General features: G+C 54.2%; 2 protein-coding genes across 3 annotated transcripts; both read left to right on the forward strand.

Annotated features, from left to right (window-relative positions):
• Positions 1 to 26: 26 nt before the first annotated feature.
• PPIH (peptidylprolyl isomerase H) lies at positions 27 to 5,534 on the forward strand. Its single transcript, XM_087702498.1, has 10 exons — positions 27 to 124; positions 201 to 265; positions 1,042 to 1,065; positions 1,543 to 1,587; positions 1,800 to 1,842; positions 2,482 to 2,574; positions 3,279 to 3,366; positions 3,726 to 3,766; positions 4,828 to 4,896; positions 5,433 to 5,534. The coding sequence occupies exons 1-9, from the start codon at positions 59 to 61 to the stop codon at positions 4,894 to 4,896; spliced, it is 534 nt and encodes a 177-aa protein (XP_087558624.1). The 5' UTR covers positions 27 to 58; the 3' UTR covers positions 5,433 to 5,534.
• A 1,162-nt stretch (positions 5,535 to 6,696) lies between these two features.
• YBX1 (Y-box binding protein 1) lies at positions 6,697 to 13,291 on the forward strand. Of its 2 annotated transcripts, none has more exons than XM_087702492.1 (8): positions 6,697 to 7,083; positions 9,092 to 9,155; positions 10,322 to 10,355; positions 11,144 to 11,233; positions 11,331 to 11,633; positions 11,949 to 12,031; positions 12,114 to 12,397; positions 12,899 to 13,291. In XM_087702492.1, exons 1-7 carry the CDS (start codon positions 6,843 to 6,845, stop codon positions 12,364 to 12,366), a joined length of 1,068 nt encoding a protein of 355 aa, XP_087558618.1. In that variant the 5' UTR covers positions 6,697 to 6,842; the 3' UTR covers positions 12,367 to 12,397; positions 12,899 to 13,291. The 2 variants fall into 2 exon arrangements, with proteins under 2 accessions (XP_087558618.1, XP_087558620.1); XM_087702494.1 differs by having other exon boundaries at positions 12,132 to 12,397.
• The last annotated feature ends 1,323 nt before the right edge of the window (positions 13,292 to 14,614 follow it).

Below are 14,614 nucleotides of genomic sequence, written 5' to 3' on the forward strand. Positions count from 1 at the left end.
AAGCGGCCCTTCTGGTTCGTCGGCGCGCTCTTCCGCTTCCGGATCAGAGGGGGTCGCCATGGCGGTGCTGGCTTCCAACCCCAACAACCCCGTAGTCTTCTTCGATGTCACCATCGGCGGGCAGGTAGGCCTCGGGCAGAGGGAGCGGGGCCGGGAGGGAGAGCCGGGCTTCGGCTCCTGACGCCTCCGTCCCTCTGCAGGAGGTGGGCCGCATGAAGGTGGAGCTCTTCGCCGACGTGGTGCCCAAGACGGCCGAGAACTTCAGGTGAGGGAGCCGGCGGAAGGCGGGTGCCACAGAGAAGGGAGGCCAGAGCGGGCAGCACACCACAGAGCGGGCCCGTCCTAGAGCGCTGCACTCCTTTAACAGCTGGCTGGGGATGATGGGCGCAGGGAGATAAAGACGAAGCTCTCCGGCGAAAGGCATTCACAAGCCTCCCCGCCCTCCCCCCTCGTTCCGAGCTCACAGGCGTCCCTTTCCCTGCGGAACTCCCCACCACTTGGTTGCTCGTTGTCTTGGTGACATATACAGGTAGTCCTCCACTTACAGCTGTTCATTTAATGACCATTACCAGGAAAAGCAACATGGCTGCCCTTTCACGCTTACAACTGTCGCAGCATCTCCCTGGTCACGTGTTCAGATGCTTGGCCACTGACTCACATTTATGACGGTCACAGCATCGCGGGTCAAATGATCCCCGACCTCCAGCAAAGTTAATGGGGGAAGCTGGATTCGCTTAATGGCTGTACGGTTCAGTTAAACAACTGCAGCGATTCGTTTAACAACTATGACAACAAAGGTCATAAAGTGGGGGGGGGAACCTCACTTGCCAACGTAATTTTGGGCTGAGCTGTGACCGTACAATTGAGGACTCCCTGTCTAGAAAGCCCTATTTAAAGCTACGTATCCCCCCCTCTCCCTCTCTCCCTCTCTTCCAATGATCCAGGGAGTTTCTTTGCTGAATTTAACTCCCTCCCTCCGAATAATCAGCCTCTCTGCCTTTAACCTTCTTCAGCCTTTCTTTTTTTTCTTTTTCTTTCCAGGCAATTTTGCACGGGGGAATTCAGGTGGGTCGATTCTTTTGAGCTTTCAATTAAACGATGGATTTGATCCACCTGGAAGACTGTCAGCCCAGGATGAAAAGAAGAACAACACCCAACTTTATATTTCATACTTTATGCGTTTATTTAGCAAATGTGGTTAGACACACAAGGAATTTGTCTCAGGCACAGAGGCACTCAGTGTACTCGCCAAACAGCACGAAAGTATGCAGCCAATAAAAGATGGAAGTAATAAATAAAGGGATAAATAATAATAGGCTTGTGAAGAGAACGGCTGCCCCTCTCTCTCGTTTGGTCCTGGGACCCTGCTTCCAGCAGAAGAAATAGCCAGTTTTAAAGAGCACAAAGTGATGATTTAAGAACAAAACAGTGAGAAATGACAGGTTGTGAGTTGGGGTGTTGTCTCTTGGGGCCCAGAGAAATCTCGGTTGCTGGCTATCGGGACAACTGCCAATTTCTGACAGTGCTTTTTTTCTCCTGCAGGAAAGACGGTGTTCCCATCGGTTACAAAGGCAGCACTTTTCACAGGTACGTTGGCCTTTGGGCTCCGGAAGGCTAGTTTTTGCCTCCAAGGTCCCTTCCGGCTCAGTTAGTCTGTTATCCTGAGGGGCTTCCCTTAAGTGGGAAAGACTCCTCGCGATCCAGGGTTTCACAACCTGTTTGTGAAGTTCCCAATCTGGTGTTTTAAGCGTGGCTGTGGGATTCCTCGGCCTCCTAATATTTCTCTTTTCCTTTTCAAGGGTTATAAAGGACTTCATGATCCAAGGAGGCGATTTTGTAAACGTAAGTACTTCACAGCTCTTTCACGGAAGGGAAAGTGGGCATTTGACTTGGAACGAATAGACATTTGCCAAGCTCATTTATGCAGGTGAGATTGGAAGTTACCCCACCAAGGAGCTGGACTTGCACCCTCCTTCAGAGACCCAAGCTAAATTCCTCAGGAAAACTTAAAAGTGTTCAGGCTAAAAAGCATTTGCTGGAAGGAAGTGGCTGTTTTAAACTTCCCCTTTCCTTGATTCTGTTTAACTTCCACATCGCGGAAGGGAAGGCCGTTGCAAACTGAACTCCTTCACCCTGCGGTTTTCCTGGCAAGGCCCCCTTTTTTCTCCTCCGTGTTCATATTTTATAAGTAGGGTTTATAGCTCTAGTTGATTCGGGAGGGAGGGGGGAGAATTTGTAATGCAGTATCAAAGGAATAAGGAAGGAGTGATTGCAGAGGCGTAGGTGTCCATGCAAATTGTACTGGTGCCCTTAGAATGTCATTTTTAAACATTGGTGATTGGAGCAGGCTCATTCCAGATCAGTGGTTTTATACCTGCTTGCCAAGGGAACTGCTGCGTGGTTCATGAGGCCTCCCTTTCCTCTCCCCTTCCCTTTCCCCTCTTCCTTTCTTCACCATCCTTCCCTCCCCTCTCTCCGTAGGGAGATGGCACTGGAGTGGCCAGCATCTATCGGGGACCCTTTGCCGACGAGAACTTCAAGCTGAAGCACTCAGCGCCCGGCTTGCTCTCCATGGTAAAGAAGAGCCTGAAGTTGGGGCCCTTCATGGCCTGAATGCAGAGTCATATTGGGGGGGGGGGCATGCTTAGGAGAGCCCAGAGGGAGAGCCACTGGGGTGGGTGATCCCGTCTAGGAATCTATCCCTGCCTTCCTCTCCTCCTGTGATAGATTTCAGGGGGAGGGAGGGCTACAGTCAGGAAGACCCTAGCAGACCACTCTTTCCACCTGGCTTTGTGTCTGAAAAGGCCGGGACGGAGAGCATTCCCCCTCCCTCTGGGCTTCTCTCCCCAGCCCCAAAGTTTGCTCTTCTCTCTGGGTCACTCTCAGAGTTTCCCCACTGTCCCTCGGGATCGGTGCCTGGGAGGAAAGGGTTAACCACAGCCCCTCTTCCCTTCCTCCTCCTCCTCCCCGGAACCCCTTGGATCAGGCTGCTGGCTATTTATAGGAGCTGCTGCTCCGGCCTTGCTCGGTTTGGGCAGACAAATGGGCTAGGCTCAGGAGGGCTCGGGGGGGGGGGGGAGTGTCCTTGATCGGGCTGCCCAGCAGGAAGACCACCCCCAACCCACCAACGCCCAGGTCTTGCACAGCGATGTTGAATTGGAGGCCCCCCAAAGGAAGGGACGCTTGAATCCTCTCCCCAAGCCTGGAATGGCCGGGGAAGGCTTGAGCGCAGAGGAGGGGTCATTCTCCTCCCCTGCCCCTCCCCTCTTTCCCTGCAGGCCAACAGCGGCCCCAGCACCAACGGCTGCCAGTTCTTCATCACCTGCTCCAAGTGCGACTGGCTGGATGGGAAACACGTGGTTTTCGGTGAGTCACCGCAGGCCGGCTGGGGGTCAGGGGCCCTGGTCCGCCCCATTAGCTTGGGTGTGCCTATCCTGACGCCCCAAATTCATGGCAGATCTGTCCTGGGAAGCAGCCCCCATTTTCTGGGCTTCCCAAAATGCTTGTCTCTGTGTCTCCCCTCCTTGCTGCCTCAGGAGCCCCAAAAGGTTAAGGGAGCAACATGGGGAATTCTGGGAGTTGAGGTCCACAAGTCGTAAAGGCTGTACCCCCCCCCTCTGCTTCCTTTCTCATTCTCCCCTCCAAGGGTTACAGAGCACACCTGCGTGGCTCTTCCTCGGCTAAGGAATTCAGAATTGCTTGTTCTTTTTTCCTCCCCCCGGCAGGTAAAATAATTGATGGGCTTCTAGTCATGAGGAAAATAGAGGTAAGTGGTGCTTGTCTCTGGGTTTGGGATGAAACTCTGCTGTCCAAGAAACCACAGAAAAATTAGCGGTTTCGCTTTCTAGAGGAAAGATTATTTTAATTTGCTGTTCCAGCCCGAGGCTTCTCAGAGTCTCCCATCCTGCCCTTCAGGATTCAAATCCTGCCTGGGCAGCTTAGAAGAGCAGCAGGTGGTGTAGGAGCCCCTGGTGGTGCCCAGGCCTCTCTGCTGGCTTTTTCTGTCCGAGAGAAGCCGAGGGGTCCTGGGGGCTCTCGGAACTTGGCGGCTTTCTTGCAGACGTTTCATGACCCACCTGGGTAACATCATCAGTGCTAGAAGGGAGTAGGGTTTGTGGAGAGAAGGCGGCAGAGGGGAAGAAGAGCAGGACTGTGGAGTCCTCGGTGCTCTCTGAGCTTGCTGGTTTTCTTGCAGAACTTTCATGGCCCAACTAGGGAACATCATCAGTGCTAGAAGGCAGAGGGTGAGCGTGGGGGGAGGGGAGGACTGTGGAGTCCTTGATGCTCTCGTTTTCTTGCAGAAATTTCATTAGCAATAGCAGTTAGACTTATATACCGCTTCATAGGGCTTTCAGCCCTCTCTAAGCGGTTTACAGAGTCAGCATATCGCCCCCAACAACAATCCAGGTCCTCATTTTACCCACCTCGGAAGGATGGAAGGCTGAGTCAACCCTGAGCCGGTGGGATTTGAACAGCCGAACTGCAGATAGCAGTCAGCTGAAGTGGCCTGCAGTGCTGCACCCTAACCACTGCGCCACCTCGGCTGCTAACAAACTAGGCAGCATGATCAGTGCTAGTAAGGAATGGGATTTGGTCTGTTTAGTTGGGTCCTGGAAACGCCTGCAAGAAAAACCCCCAGGTTAGAGAGCATCAAGGATTCCACAGTCCAACCTCGAGCTACAAATATTATCTCTTACGTGCACCAACTATAAGTTCTGAGCAGGCTGCCAGAGAGCCTCTTTAGCCAGGTAACGGCTACCTGGGCCAGGTTGCTGCTACTCTTTCTCCTGTCTGGACAGCTGATCACCCGCTTTATGCTTGTTGCAGAACGTGCCCACCGGGCCGAATAACAAACCGAAACTCCCCGTGGTGATTGCCCAGTGTGGAGAGATGTAGGTAGGTGCTACCAGTGTTTCTGCAACCAAAGCGGCCTCTAAAAGGCTCCCTGGGAAGCCGGGGGTGGGGGGGTGGGGGGGAGGTAACATCATCAGTGTTAATGGCTGGCTGGGGGATTCTAAGAACTCGAGTCCTCCGCGGGGCTTAAGAGTTGCCAAGGTTGGACCACCCTGGTCTACACAGAGCATTTCCAGGCGTCTGCGGTGCAGGTCCAAACTGTAGCCATGTTTCTTGCCCCTGGCGTGGAGGACTGGCAGCCCATGTGGCCTCTCAGCCGCAGGGAGCTGCTGGGGGAGGATTCGAACGTGGAACCGCACGTACGGAGCCAAAGCATGCGAGTTTCCTTGTTGCTTTAAACTTGGCACAAAGTTCTCGCTCTCCAGAAGCGGGTCTGTGCCCGGGAGCCTCCTTCTCCCCACTTAGGAGGCTGCCAATGCCAGATTCTGCATCGGCTTCAAATCTGGAGAAAGTCCAGCCCTGGAGGCTTTAACGGTTTGCCTCTTTCCTGATTCCATTTGTTTTTTTTCTTTGTCCAGGGATGCCAAGCAGTTCCTGGCCGCTCATCCTTCCTCCCACATTCCACGTGTCTGTCTGTCTGTCTCCCGCGCCCTTTTGTAAATAAAGAGATTTTCTTAAAATGTCTGTCCATCATCATGTCTCTAGGAAGGGCCACAGGGGTCTGAGGTCCTGGAAATGGAGGGTGCATTTTGCAGGAGGGTGTGTGTGTTTGTGTGTTCAGGCCCTGCTGTTTATACCTTTATTTCTCTCACTGCTGCCTTCCCTCTTTTTCCTCCCTGCTGGTTTGTGGCTCCCAAGAACCAAGTAACCACGCGGCACCTCTTACTAAAGGCTGCTGCAGGGCAGGAAGATTACAACTGAGTCAGCCTGGTTGCCACCCTCCTAAGATAGGGGTTGCCCCCCCCCCCGGGGTTGCCCCCCCCACCCCCTCACCTCCCAGGGAGGGCCAGTCCATCGTCGTCTTCCAGCAGGCAGTCCTTGGAGATTGACAGATGCCTATCAAGGGTTCCAGGAACAGACTGGGAGGGAGGAGGATAAAACTTTACAACTTTGCCCCCCCCCCACCTCCGGCATTCCTCATTTCGAAGCTGCAGGCGGAAGCAGAGACCAAGGCAGCCGTTTGCCCAGGAGCCTCTTGGCCAAGGGCGCCGGTTGGGGATCGCTGGGGGCTTCCCGGGGGTCGACGTGGAAGAAGAGCGCCCGAGGGCTGCCCAAATGACCTTGCGGGGGGGGGGGCGCTTTGGAAGTACCAAAGTTGCTCCAGCCTGGCAGAGCGGGTGATGGGAGAGGAGGGGGCCGATCCCGGGCGGCGTGGGGCTGGGCATCGGAAGGGCTGCCTGTCCCACGTGGGCCCGGCTCGCGGGAGCCTGCAGCGGGCTGCTCCGAGGGGGGATCCCCCACCACGTGCGCCTCGGACGGCCCAGCCGGGGAAAGGCACTTCCTGGCTCCGCTTCTCCCGGGGGGGGCGGGGCGCACGGGCGCCGGGCCAATCAGGAGCCCCGCGAGGGGGCAAACCCGCATACAAGGGCACACCCTTTCGGCGGGGGGGAGGGACACGTCGAAGGAGCCAACCAATAGCAGGGGCGAATTCTGACGGACGGCGGGCCCGAGCCAACCAGGCACCAGGGAACGCCTCGGGCCGCAATCGCGGACCAATGAGCCCGCGCGGCGCCTGACGGGCAGCGCGTGGCGACCAATGGGCACGGGTCGGGGGGCGGCGCTTGAGGGGTGGCTAGTGAGTGCGCGCCGCCATTGTGGCCAGTTCGATCGGTATCGGGAGCGGAGAGCGGAGCCCAGCGAGCCCGGAGCAAGGGAGCAGCCCCCCCGCCCACGGCCGGCCCCCGAGTCACCATCAACACCGCGCGGGAGGCGGCGCTGCTGCTGCGAAAGCCAGTCACCACCACCGTCCATCGACAGCCAGCGACGCCATGAGCAGCGAGGCCGAGACCCAGGCGCCCCCCTCCGCCGCCACTCTGGCGGCCCCGGCGGCCGCCCCGCCCGCGGCGGTCCCGTTGGCGTCGCCCACCGGCCCCTCCCCGACCGTCGCGGAGGCCAAGCCCAGCAACGGCGGCAACAGCAGCGGCGGAGGCGGCGGCGGCAACGGCAACGGAACCAACGGCGGCCTGGGCTTGGCGGCGCCCCCCGCCGGCGGGGACAAGAAGGTCATCGGTGAGGGAAAAAGAGGAGGGGGGTGGGGAAGATAGCGGGTATGCGCGTGCGCGTGAGGGGAGGCTGGGCGGGCCGTCGGGGGGCGCGTGCCGTATTCCCTCAGCTTTTCCCGTCTCCCTCCCTTCCCCTTCGCGCACGTCCCGCCGTCCCGCCCGCTGATTGGCCGCTCTCGCCCTCCCTCGCTTCCCCCATTGGCTCGCCCGTTTCTCCATTCCCATTCCTCACTCTTTCCCTCCCCACCCCGCTTGAGGCGCGCGCCGCGGCCGTTTTGAGGCGATTCGTGGTCTTCAGCGCGCCTGCGCCGACTGTGGCGGGAGGGGGGGGAAGAGCGCGTGGGAGGGGGAGGGGCCGAGGCGGTCCAAGATGTCCGCCGCGCGCGGAACCCTTTTTTTTTTTGCGCGCCCCTCTATGCGCTTGCGCGGAGCTTGGCCCGGCTCAAACGTGGTCAGTTCGGGGTGCGGTTGGTCAGCCAGGAGAGGCGGCCGGCGGGGGTGACCACAGAAGCCCCTGCCGCCTGGTCCCCACGGCCAGAGGCGCCGGTTCCCATCTCCTTCCTTTGTCTGCTTACTGACATGCGCGCTGGGGCCCTGCCTGGGGAGAGGGGGGGGCTTCGCAATGCCCCCCCCCCTTGGCTGGTCTGCTGGAGAAGGGGCGCTGGGAGGGGGTCCTGCTGCTGGCAAGGGAAGGCCTCAGCTGCTGGCTATGAGGAGCAGATGGCTGGAGGGGAGGGGGAGAGGGATTGATGCCCCCCCCTTTCCTGGCTCGGTTTCCCCTGCTTGCCTTGGCAGAGCCCCCATTTGGCCCCCAGGAATCCTCCCCTCCTTGCTCAGGCTGGGGTTTTGGGCGGAGCAAAGTGCTAAGGTGTCCCTCCCCCCAACCTTAAGAAGGTGTTAAAATTCAATATACGGTTAATATGCCCTTAATACATACCACTTGCAATACTGGGAGTCCTTGACTTACAACACTTCATTTAGTCACCATTTCAAGTTACAGTGGCACTGCAAAAAGTGACAGGTTTTCTCAAAACCACTGCAGCATCAGTGGTCACATCAAAAGACTGTTTCACATTTATGACGGTTGCTGTGTCCCAAAGTCACATGATCCCCTTTTGCAACCTTCTGATAGGCAAAAATCAATGAAGGAGCCAGATTCACTTTAATAACCCTGTTACTAACTTACCAACTGCAGTGATTCAGTAAACAACCGTGGCAAGAAAAGTCGTAAAATGAGGCAAAAGTTAACAAATGTCTCTCATAACAACAGAAATGTTGGGCTCTGTTGTGGTTGTAAGTCGAGGACTACCTGTACATACAAGCAGCCAAGTAATGCAAGATCCCAATAGGAGAAGGTAGGAAAGATGGGGAGGATAATAGAGGAAATACATGTATCACTTAGTAGAGTACCGTCAGCGGTGCTGCTTCTTTCTCTGCCAGGAACAAAATCCCAGCGCATCAGGAGGGACAAATGCGATGAAGCTTCCCATTCATCCAGGTCCTCGTTGTCCAAAAAGTCCTCCCCCCACCCCCCCAAAAAAGGCAGCTGGACTTCCTTGGCGCTTTCTTTGAGAATGCTCTGAACTGAAGAAGCTTCTTGGATGAGAAGCGAAACGTTTTGAAAGAAAGCATCAAGAAAACCCAGCTGCCTTTGGTGTGTGTGGGGGGGGGGGGGGGAAGAAGCACCTTTGGGACACTGGAGGTGCTGGTTCATAATTACCTCTGTATTGGAAACCTTTCAGGCTTCCTGTGCTGTTTCTTTGCAGTTCCAGCAGCAGGTTCTCCTTGCGAGTCAGGAGAGTTCTTGTCTGGGGCTTTGAAATGAAATTCTTCTGGCTGCCAGTATGAAAACAAACCTTTGAATCTAGGATAGGGAAATCTCTGCTGCTGCTGCTGCAGCTGAAAGACAGGCAGGTTATACAGAGGGGCTTTTAGGTGGGAAGCCCAAACCAAGAAGGACGGAGATCTTGCACTGGGCTGGTTCTTACCTGTCTCGCACCTTTTCTCTCTTTCAGCAATGAAGGTTTTGGGGACAGTGAAATGGTTCAACGTAAGGAATGGCTATGGCTTCATCAACAGGTGAGGTGACCAGGGCTCTCGTTAGAAGTGCTTGGGAGTGAAGTCAGAGTTATTACTTTCAGTTTGTAGCTATCTTCTATTGATTTGGACAAGCCCTCCCCCACCTGTCTGGGATGGGGGCACCTGGTGGCAGCTGGTCTGGTCTAGAAGCTCACAATAAGTGTGCATCCCCATTCTGAGGGTTACAAACGATGAGACTTTCTTGTATGGGAGAAGGTCAGAGAGAGAGAGAGGCTTGCAACAGTTGTCGTGCACACAAAGCTGGTTCCGGGTACTTGATTCACATTTTTGTTGAAATCCCTATTGTGCCCTCTCTGTTCTACTGCATGTCGGTTCTGCATCCAGTCAATCATGCCCTCTTTGGATTCTGAGTCATACTTTATCAGCACTCTATAAATAATGCCCAATAAATGTTCTGGAATGTAACATTTTAACATTCAGTCAAGTTCTGGGTGTTTCCTTTATTTTTATAGTCCTCTCAAAACTATTCTACGTGTTTTATGGTACTGAGAAGGTCCTTGGCCTTTGCACAGCTGGGCCACCTGTGAGCTGCCCTTCCCTGGGCAGGAGGTTTAAATTACGTGTCCCAACTGTGGCAGTTCCCATGTGGAGGTGCCCCACCTGGGAAAATGTTTTCTCTGGAAGGGTTGGCGTTTCCTACCTGGTTGTGGCGGTTGACCTCTCTTACCCCAGGCGGTATGATTCGTCTGGGCTGGGCTGGTGAAGACTTTGGGTCCTTTCAGGCAGAGGAATCCCCACTGCTTTTATTTTTTGTCCTTTGCAAACGTCACCCTGGAAGTAGAAATTGTATTGTATCCACACACATGTCCGCCCCAGCCCTTCATCAAAAATTCATGAAAATGCCTCTGCAGAAGAGAGCTGCCACTTAGCCAGCAATACCCTTGGCCTACCTTTCCAGCTTTGGCTGCTTGTTAATTGCAGGAGTTTGCAAAGAAGAAATCTGAAACGTCAAGTTAATCGCCTCCTCCTGTATTTTTAGCTCAAGAAAGTGGAGGGCGTAGACTGGGGACGATCTCTCTCTCTCTCTCTCCTTGTCAGGGCCCAGCCTTGGATTGGCCTCCCTCCAAGTGATACCACTCCTTGCCAGGGAATGCCGGTTGTTTTGTGTCAAATGTTTTCTGAAATGGATGCTCCTTGTTTTGCAGGAATGACACCAAGGAAGATGTGTTTGTCCACCAGGTGAGATGATTTGTTGATGCAGCTGGATTTGCTAGCTTTTGAGGAAGCCGGAAGCATTTTCTGCCTTCCTGAAACAAAGAGAAGTGTATTGGAGGGAGAAAGTCCGTGTTGGCCCAGAACCTTTTGACTAGTTTTTCTTTTAATGGGAGCTCTCAGTTAATGCATGATGACCAAACTATGATTCCGAGAGCCTGTGACTGTCCACAAAAGTGCAGATTTCTTTCTAGTTACTTATTTCTTAAACCTTTCTTTAGTATTATTTGCCTGCCACAGGCAGTGAACTTTGCCTCGGGTGAGCCTGTTGGTCCTTGTCCTGGCCTTCCCACCTTCCGTGTGCTTTTCTCCCTGGGAACAGACTTTGCCTGCTTTGCTTGAGGCAGCAGTTAGGGACCAATTAACGGCATTCTGGTGTGATTTAGGAGAGGAAACACAATAGGAATAGGACCAGCTTCTCTATGCTTGAAAGTCCGAGTCCTGGCCTTGCCTGCCCCCTGCCACGAGAGGCCTTGGCTTTGGAGAAGCCCAGCAACCATTCGGCTGAATGGCCTACGGCCCCCTAAGTGAACACAGGTTGGACAAGAAGGGCCCCCAAGGTCCCTTCCAACTCCTGTTGTTCTGTACCTTCTGTCATTTCCTGTATCCCACGATTGCCTCTCCTGTGTTTCCTATTGACCTTTTGCTCAACTCCCAGGTCTCCACCCCGCCTTCTTCTCAAACATAGGCTTCCACTGGAATGTTTCCAGTATGTTTCCGTGTTCTCTCTGAAACCTTCCTCCTTCCCTCCTCAGACTGCCATCAAGAAGAATAACCCCAGGAAATACCTTCGCAGTGTAGGAGATGGAGAAACTGTGGAGTTTGATGTGGTTGAAGGCGAAAAGGTGGGCGAGGGGCCTTTCTTGGGTGGGGGGCAGCCCCAAAGGGGAGGCCTCGGCTGACGCTTACTGACCACCATGCGGGGGGGATGTTCCTTTTTAGGGAGCAGAGGCAGCCAACGTTACAGGTCCCGGCGGTGTTCCTGTGCAAGGCAGCAAATACGCAGCAGACCGTAACCAGTACAGACGGTACCCTCGACGCAGAGGCCCTCCGCGCAACTACCCGCAAAATTACCAAAACAGCGAGAGTGGGGAAAAGAATGAGGGGTCAGAGAACTTGCCGGAAGGGCAGTCCCAACAGCGCCGCCCCTACCGCAGGAGGCGGTACCCCCCTTACTACATGCGCAGGCCCTACGGCCGGCGGCCACAGTACTCCAATGCCCCTGTGCAGGGAGACCTAGTGGAGGTAACTCACTGGCGATTCTGCTTGCCTGCCTGTGTGTGTGTGAGGTTGTGGGGCAGTGGAAGGAAAATTGTTTCTGGGTTTGTGGAAATCGGAGATAGGGTTGCAAGACCTTAGCCGGTGCTTGTGGTGCATCTGCTGGGAAGAGGCCTCCCAGCTGGCTCAGAACAAAAGGAACTTTTTGAATTTTTAAAAGGAGTGGGGTTTTTTTCCCCCTTGATGGGAGTTAATGCATGATGGCTATAATCCTGAGGGCCTGCAGGGGTCCTAGTTGGCTTTCCTGGGCCGGCTTCAGCATGTCCCTCCTCCGTCCCGCAGGGTGCCGACAACCAGGGTGCAGGGGAACAAGGCAGGCCTGTCAGACAGAACCTGTATCGGGGTTACAGACCACGCTATCGCAGGTGAGTCCCTACAGGCCGTGCCGCCGGCCCTGCCGCATCCGGAGTGGGCCCGGCCGTAAAAGCCAAGGTGAAATGTCTCAAGCGTGACCGGGTTTTTCAGGGGCCCTCCTCGCCAGCGGCAGCCCCGGGAGGAAGGCAACGAAGAAGACAAGGAGAACCAAGCAGATGAGGTCCAGGGTCAGCAGCCACCTCAGCGTCGGTACCGTCGCAACTTCAACTACCGGCGCAGACGCCCAGAGAACCCTAAACCACAAGATGGCAAAGAGACCAAGGCAGCCGAACCATCAGCTGAGAACACGTCCGCTCCCGAGGCCGAGCAGGGCGGGGCTGAGTAAATGCCGGCTTACCATCTCTACCATCATCCGGGTGAGTGGCTGAGAGAGGAGAGGGCCAGAGTCTCCCTTGGACATTTGGGGCTCAGTTCTGGGGAGTTGCCTGTATTAAGCGAAGAGGCCCTCCAGGTAATGCAGAATAGACCTTGTTTGGGCATCGGACGTAACGGGGCTGGCTTTGAAGGGCCTGCATTATGGATCTCTGTAGCCCCTTGTTTCCTGCTGGGGGAGCCCTTTTCCCCTGCGAGTCCTGCGGTCAGTTTTCTGCTGGGGCGAACGTGGAAGTGGCTCTTTATCCCAGTTCTGGCCTCCCCTGAAGAGAGAGAGAAAGCGGAACAAAATAGGAATGGGCACGTGCCTGTTTTGTCTGCCTGGCTTTAGGATGTGATCTGAATCTGCCAAACTCTCTGGCTTTAATTGCTTTCGGTGGGTGGGTGGGAGCCTTGAGCCGGGACCCACCGTGGATTTTGCCTTGGGAGGTTGGGGGGAGGGGGACACACGGTCCTATTACTTGTGGCTTTCTTTCTATTTCCAGTTTAGTCATCAAAGAAGAGAGAGAGTCTGAAATAAAACAGAATCTGAAATTCCAGCAATAAGAAATATGAACGGAAGAATTGGAACGGAAGACCTTAAGTGCTTGCTTTTTGCTGTCGACCAGATAACTCCTCGAACTCTCTGCATTAATCTATGCAGCACGGGATTTCTATTATTTTTACCTATAAAGCTGTCTCCTCCTTTTGGGAGCGACAAACATGTTTTTTAAAAGGCCTGTTTTTTCTCAATACACCTTTAAAGGTTTTTAAATTGTTTCATATATCTGGTCAAGTTGGGATTTTTAAGAACCTCATTTTTAATTTGTATGAATACACCTGATTTTTTCACGTCAAACTGCAAGCATCTCTTAAATAAAGGTCTTAAGAATTGCTCAGTGTGGTCTGGCTGTGAGTGATTCCATGCTGGCCGATGGACGAGAAATTGTAAACAGAGAAACTTCTGGATTGTTGCAGGGGAATCCTGGGAAATCCCTGGGCCGAACCTCTTTGTTTAGGACTTGGCAACTGAGTTCTGGGGTGAGGAGATGAACTTCCCAGGGAGAAGCTGCTCGGGGGGGGGGACCTGGAAAGTCAGCCCAGTGTCCCCAGGAATGAGCAAACCGGCAGAGGGGTTTGGGGATTTGGCAGAAGTCTTTCGGCAGCCCTTCTCAACTGCCAGCAGGTCCCAGGCTTCCAGGGATTCTCCTCAGATTCAGGGGTGTTCTGTTGTGTTCTGCCATTCGATGTATTTTGTGCCTCCAACTGGGGATTTTGAGTATTTGGCCGCTCAGCATGGCAGGAAACAGTACTTGCATTTTCAGCCATTGGTCGGGGACTCTGTGTGTGCAGATGGTACGCCCCTCCTCTTAAACAACTAGATTTGTAGCATTTGCACTCTGCTTTTAAGCAGGTTTTGTTGAATTCCACCTGGAGTTTAATATTCTCAGCTAGGGACGCTGTGCTTCCCGCAGGAGAGGCTTTTAGGGGTGCAGTCGAGGGCTTCGGAGGACAGATGCTGTGTTTAGATCAGTTCAGATGCGGAGGTTTCATTGGTAGCTGGGGTCATCTGGTGCTTGAGATAAAAGTGTTGACACTCCGGTGGAAGCCTGGAGACCATCTTCCCAGAGCAGGCTTGCCTGCGTTTGCAGATTATACTTGCCGTTTCAGAAAAGCTGAGGACTAGGAAGTTGAGAGTTGAATGGAAACGGGAGCGCCCTCCCTGCAGAGGAAAGGAGCGAGTGGTGTGTGGCAAGGGAAATCGTGTCTCCCAGGCAGGCAGGCAAAAGCAGCTTCCTTTTTCCTACAGGAAGTGATGTTTGGTAACTCAGAGCTGCCCCTACGAAATTCAAGGAAACAGACTTTTTCTGCTTGTAGCAGCCTTGGGAGCATCTGAAATGTGTAAGGCGCTTCCCCCCCCCCCCCAAAAAAAAAATAGCCAGGATGCTTTGATGTTTTCTTCTTCACTGGGAGATCTTTGGGAGAAACCCACAAAAAATAATAGATGGTCAGACAGCCTTGGATTGGGCGGGGGGGGTTGATTTTGTGAGTCTGGGAGTGCCAAGCAGGCGAGAGACCGGACATTGCCTTGTGTTTTCCATTGATGCTCTTCAAGGGGGACTTTTACTGGGCTTGTCCAGGATTTCTACATTCTGCATTGAGTTCTATACCGCATTGAGAGTCAATAGCCTAGAATCCCCCCACATAACCGTCCTTTGACT

Source organism: Thamnophis sirtalis, unplaced genomic scaffold, assembly GCF_051295495.1.
Source record: "Thamnophis sirtalis isolate CommonGarterSnake01/CBP01778 unplaced genomic scaffold, rThaSir2_p1.2 scaffold_15, whole genome shotgun sequence".
NCBI lineage: Eukaryota > Metazoa > Chordata > Lepidosauria > Squamata > Natricidae > Thamnophis > Thamnophis sirtalis.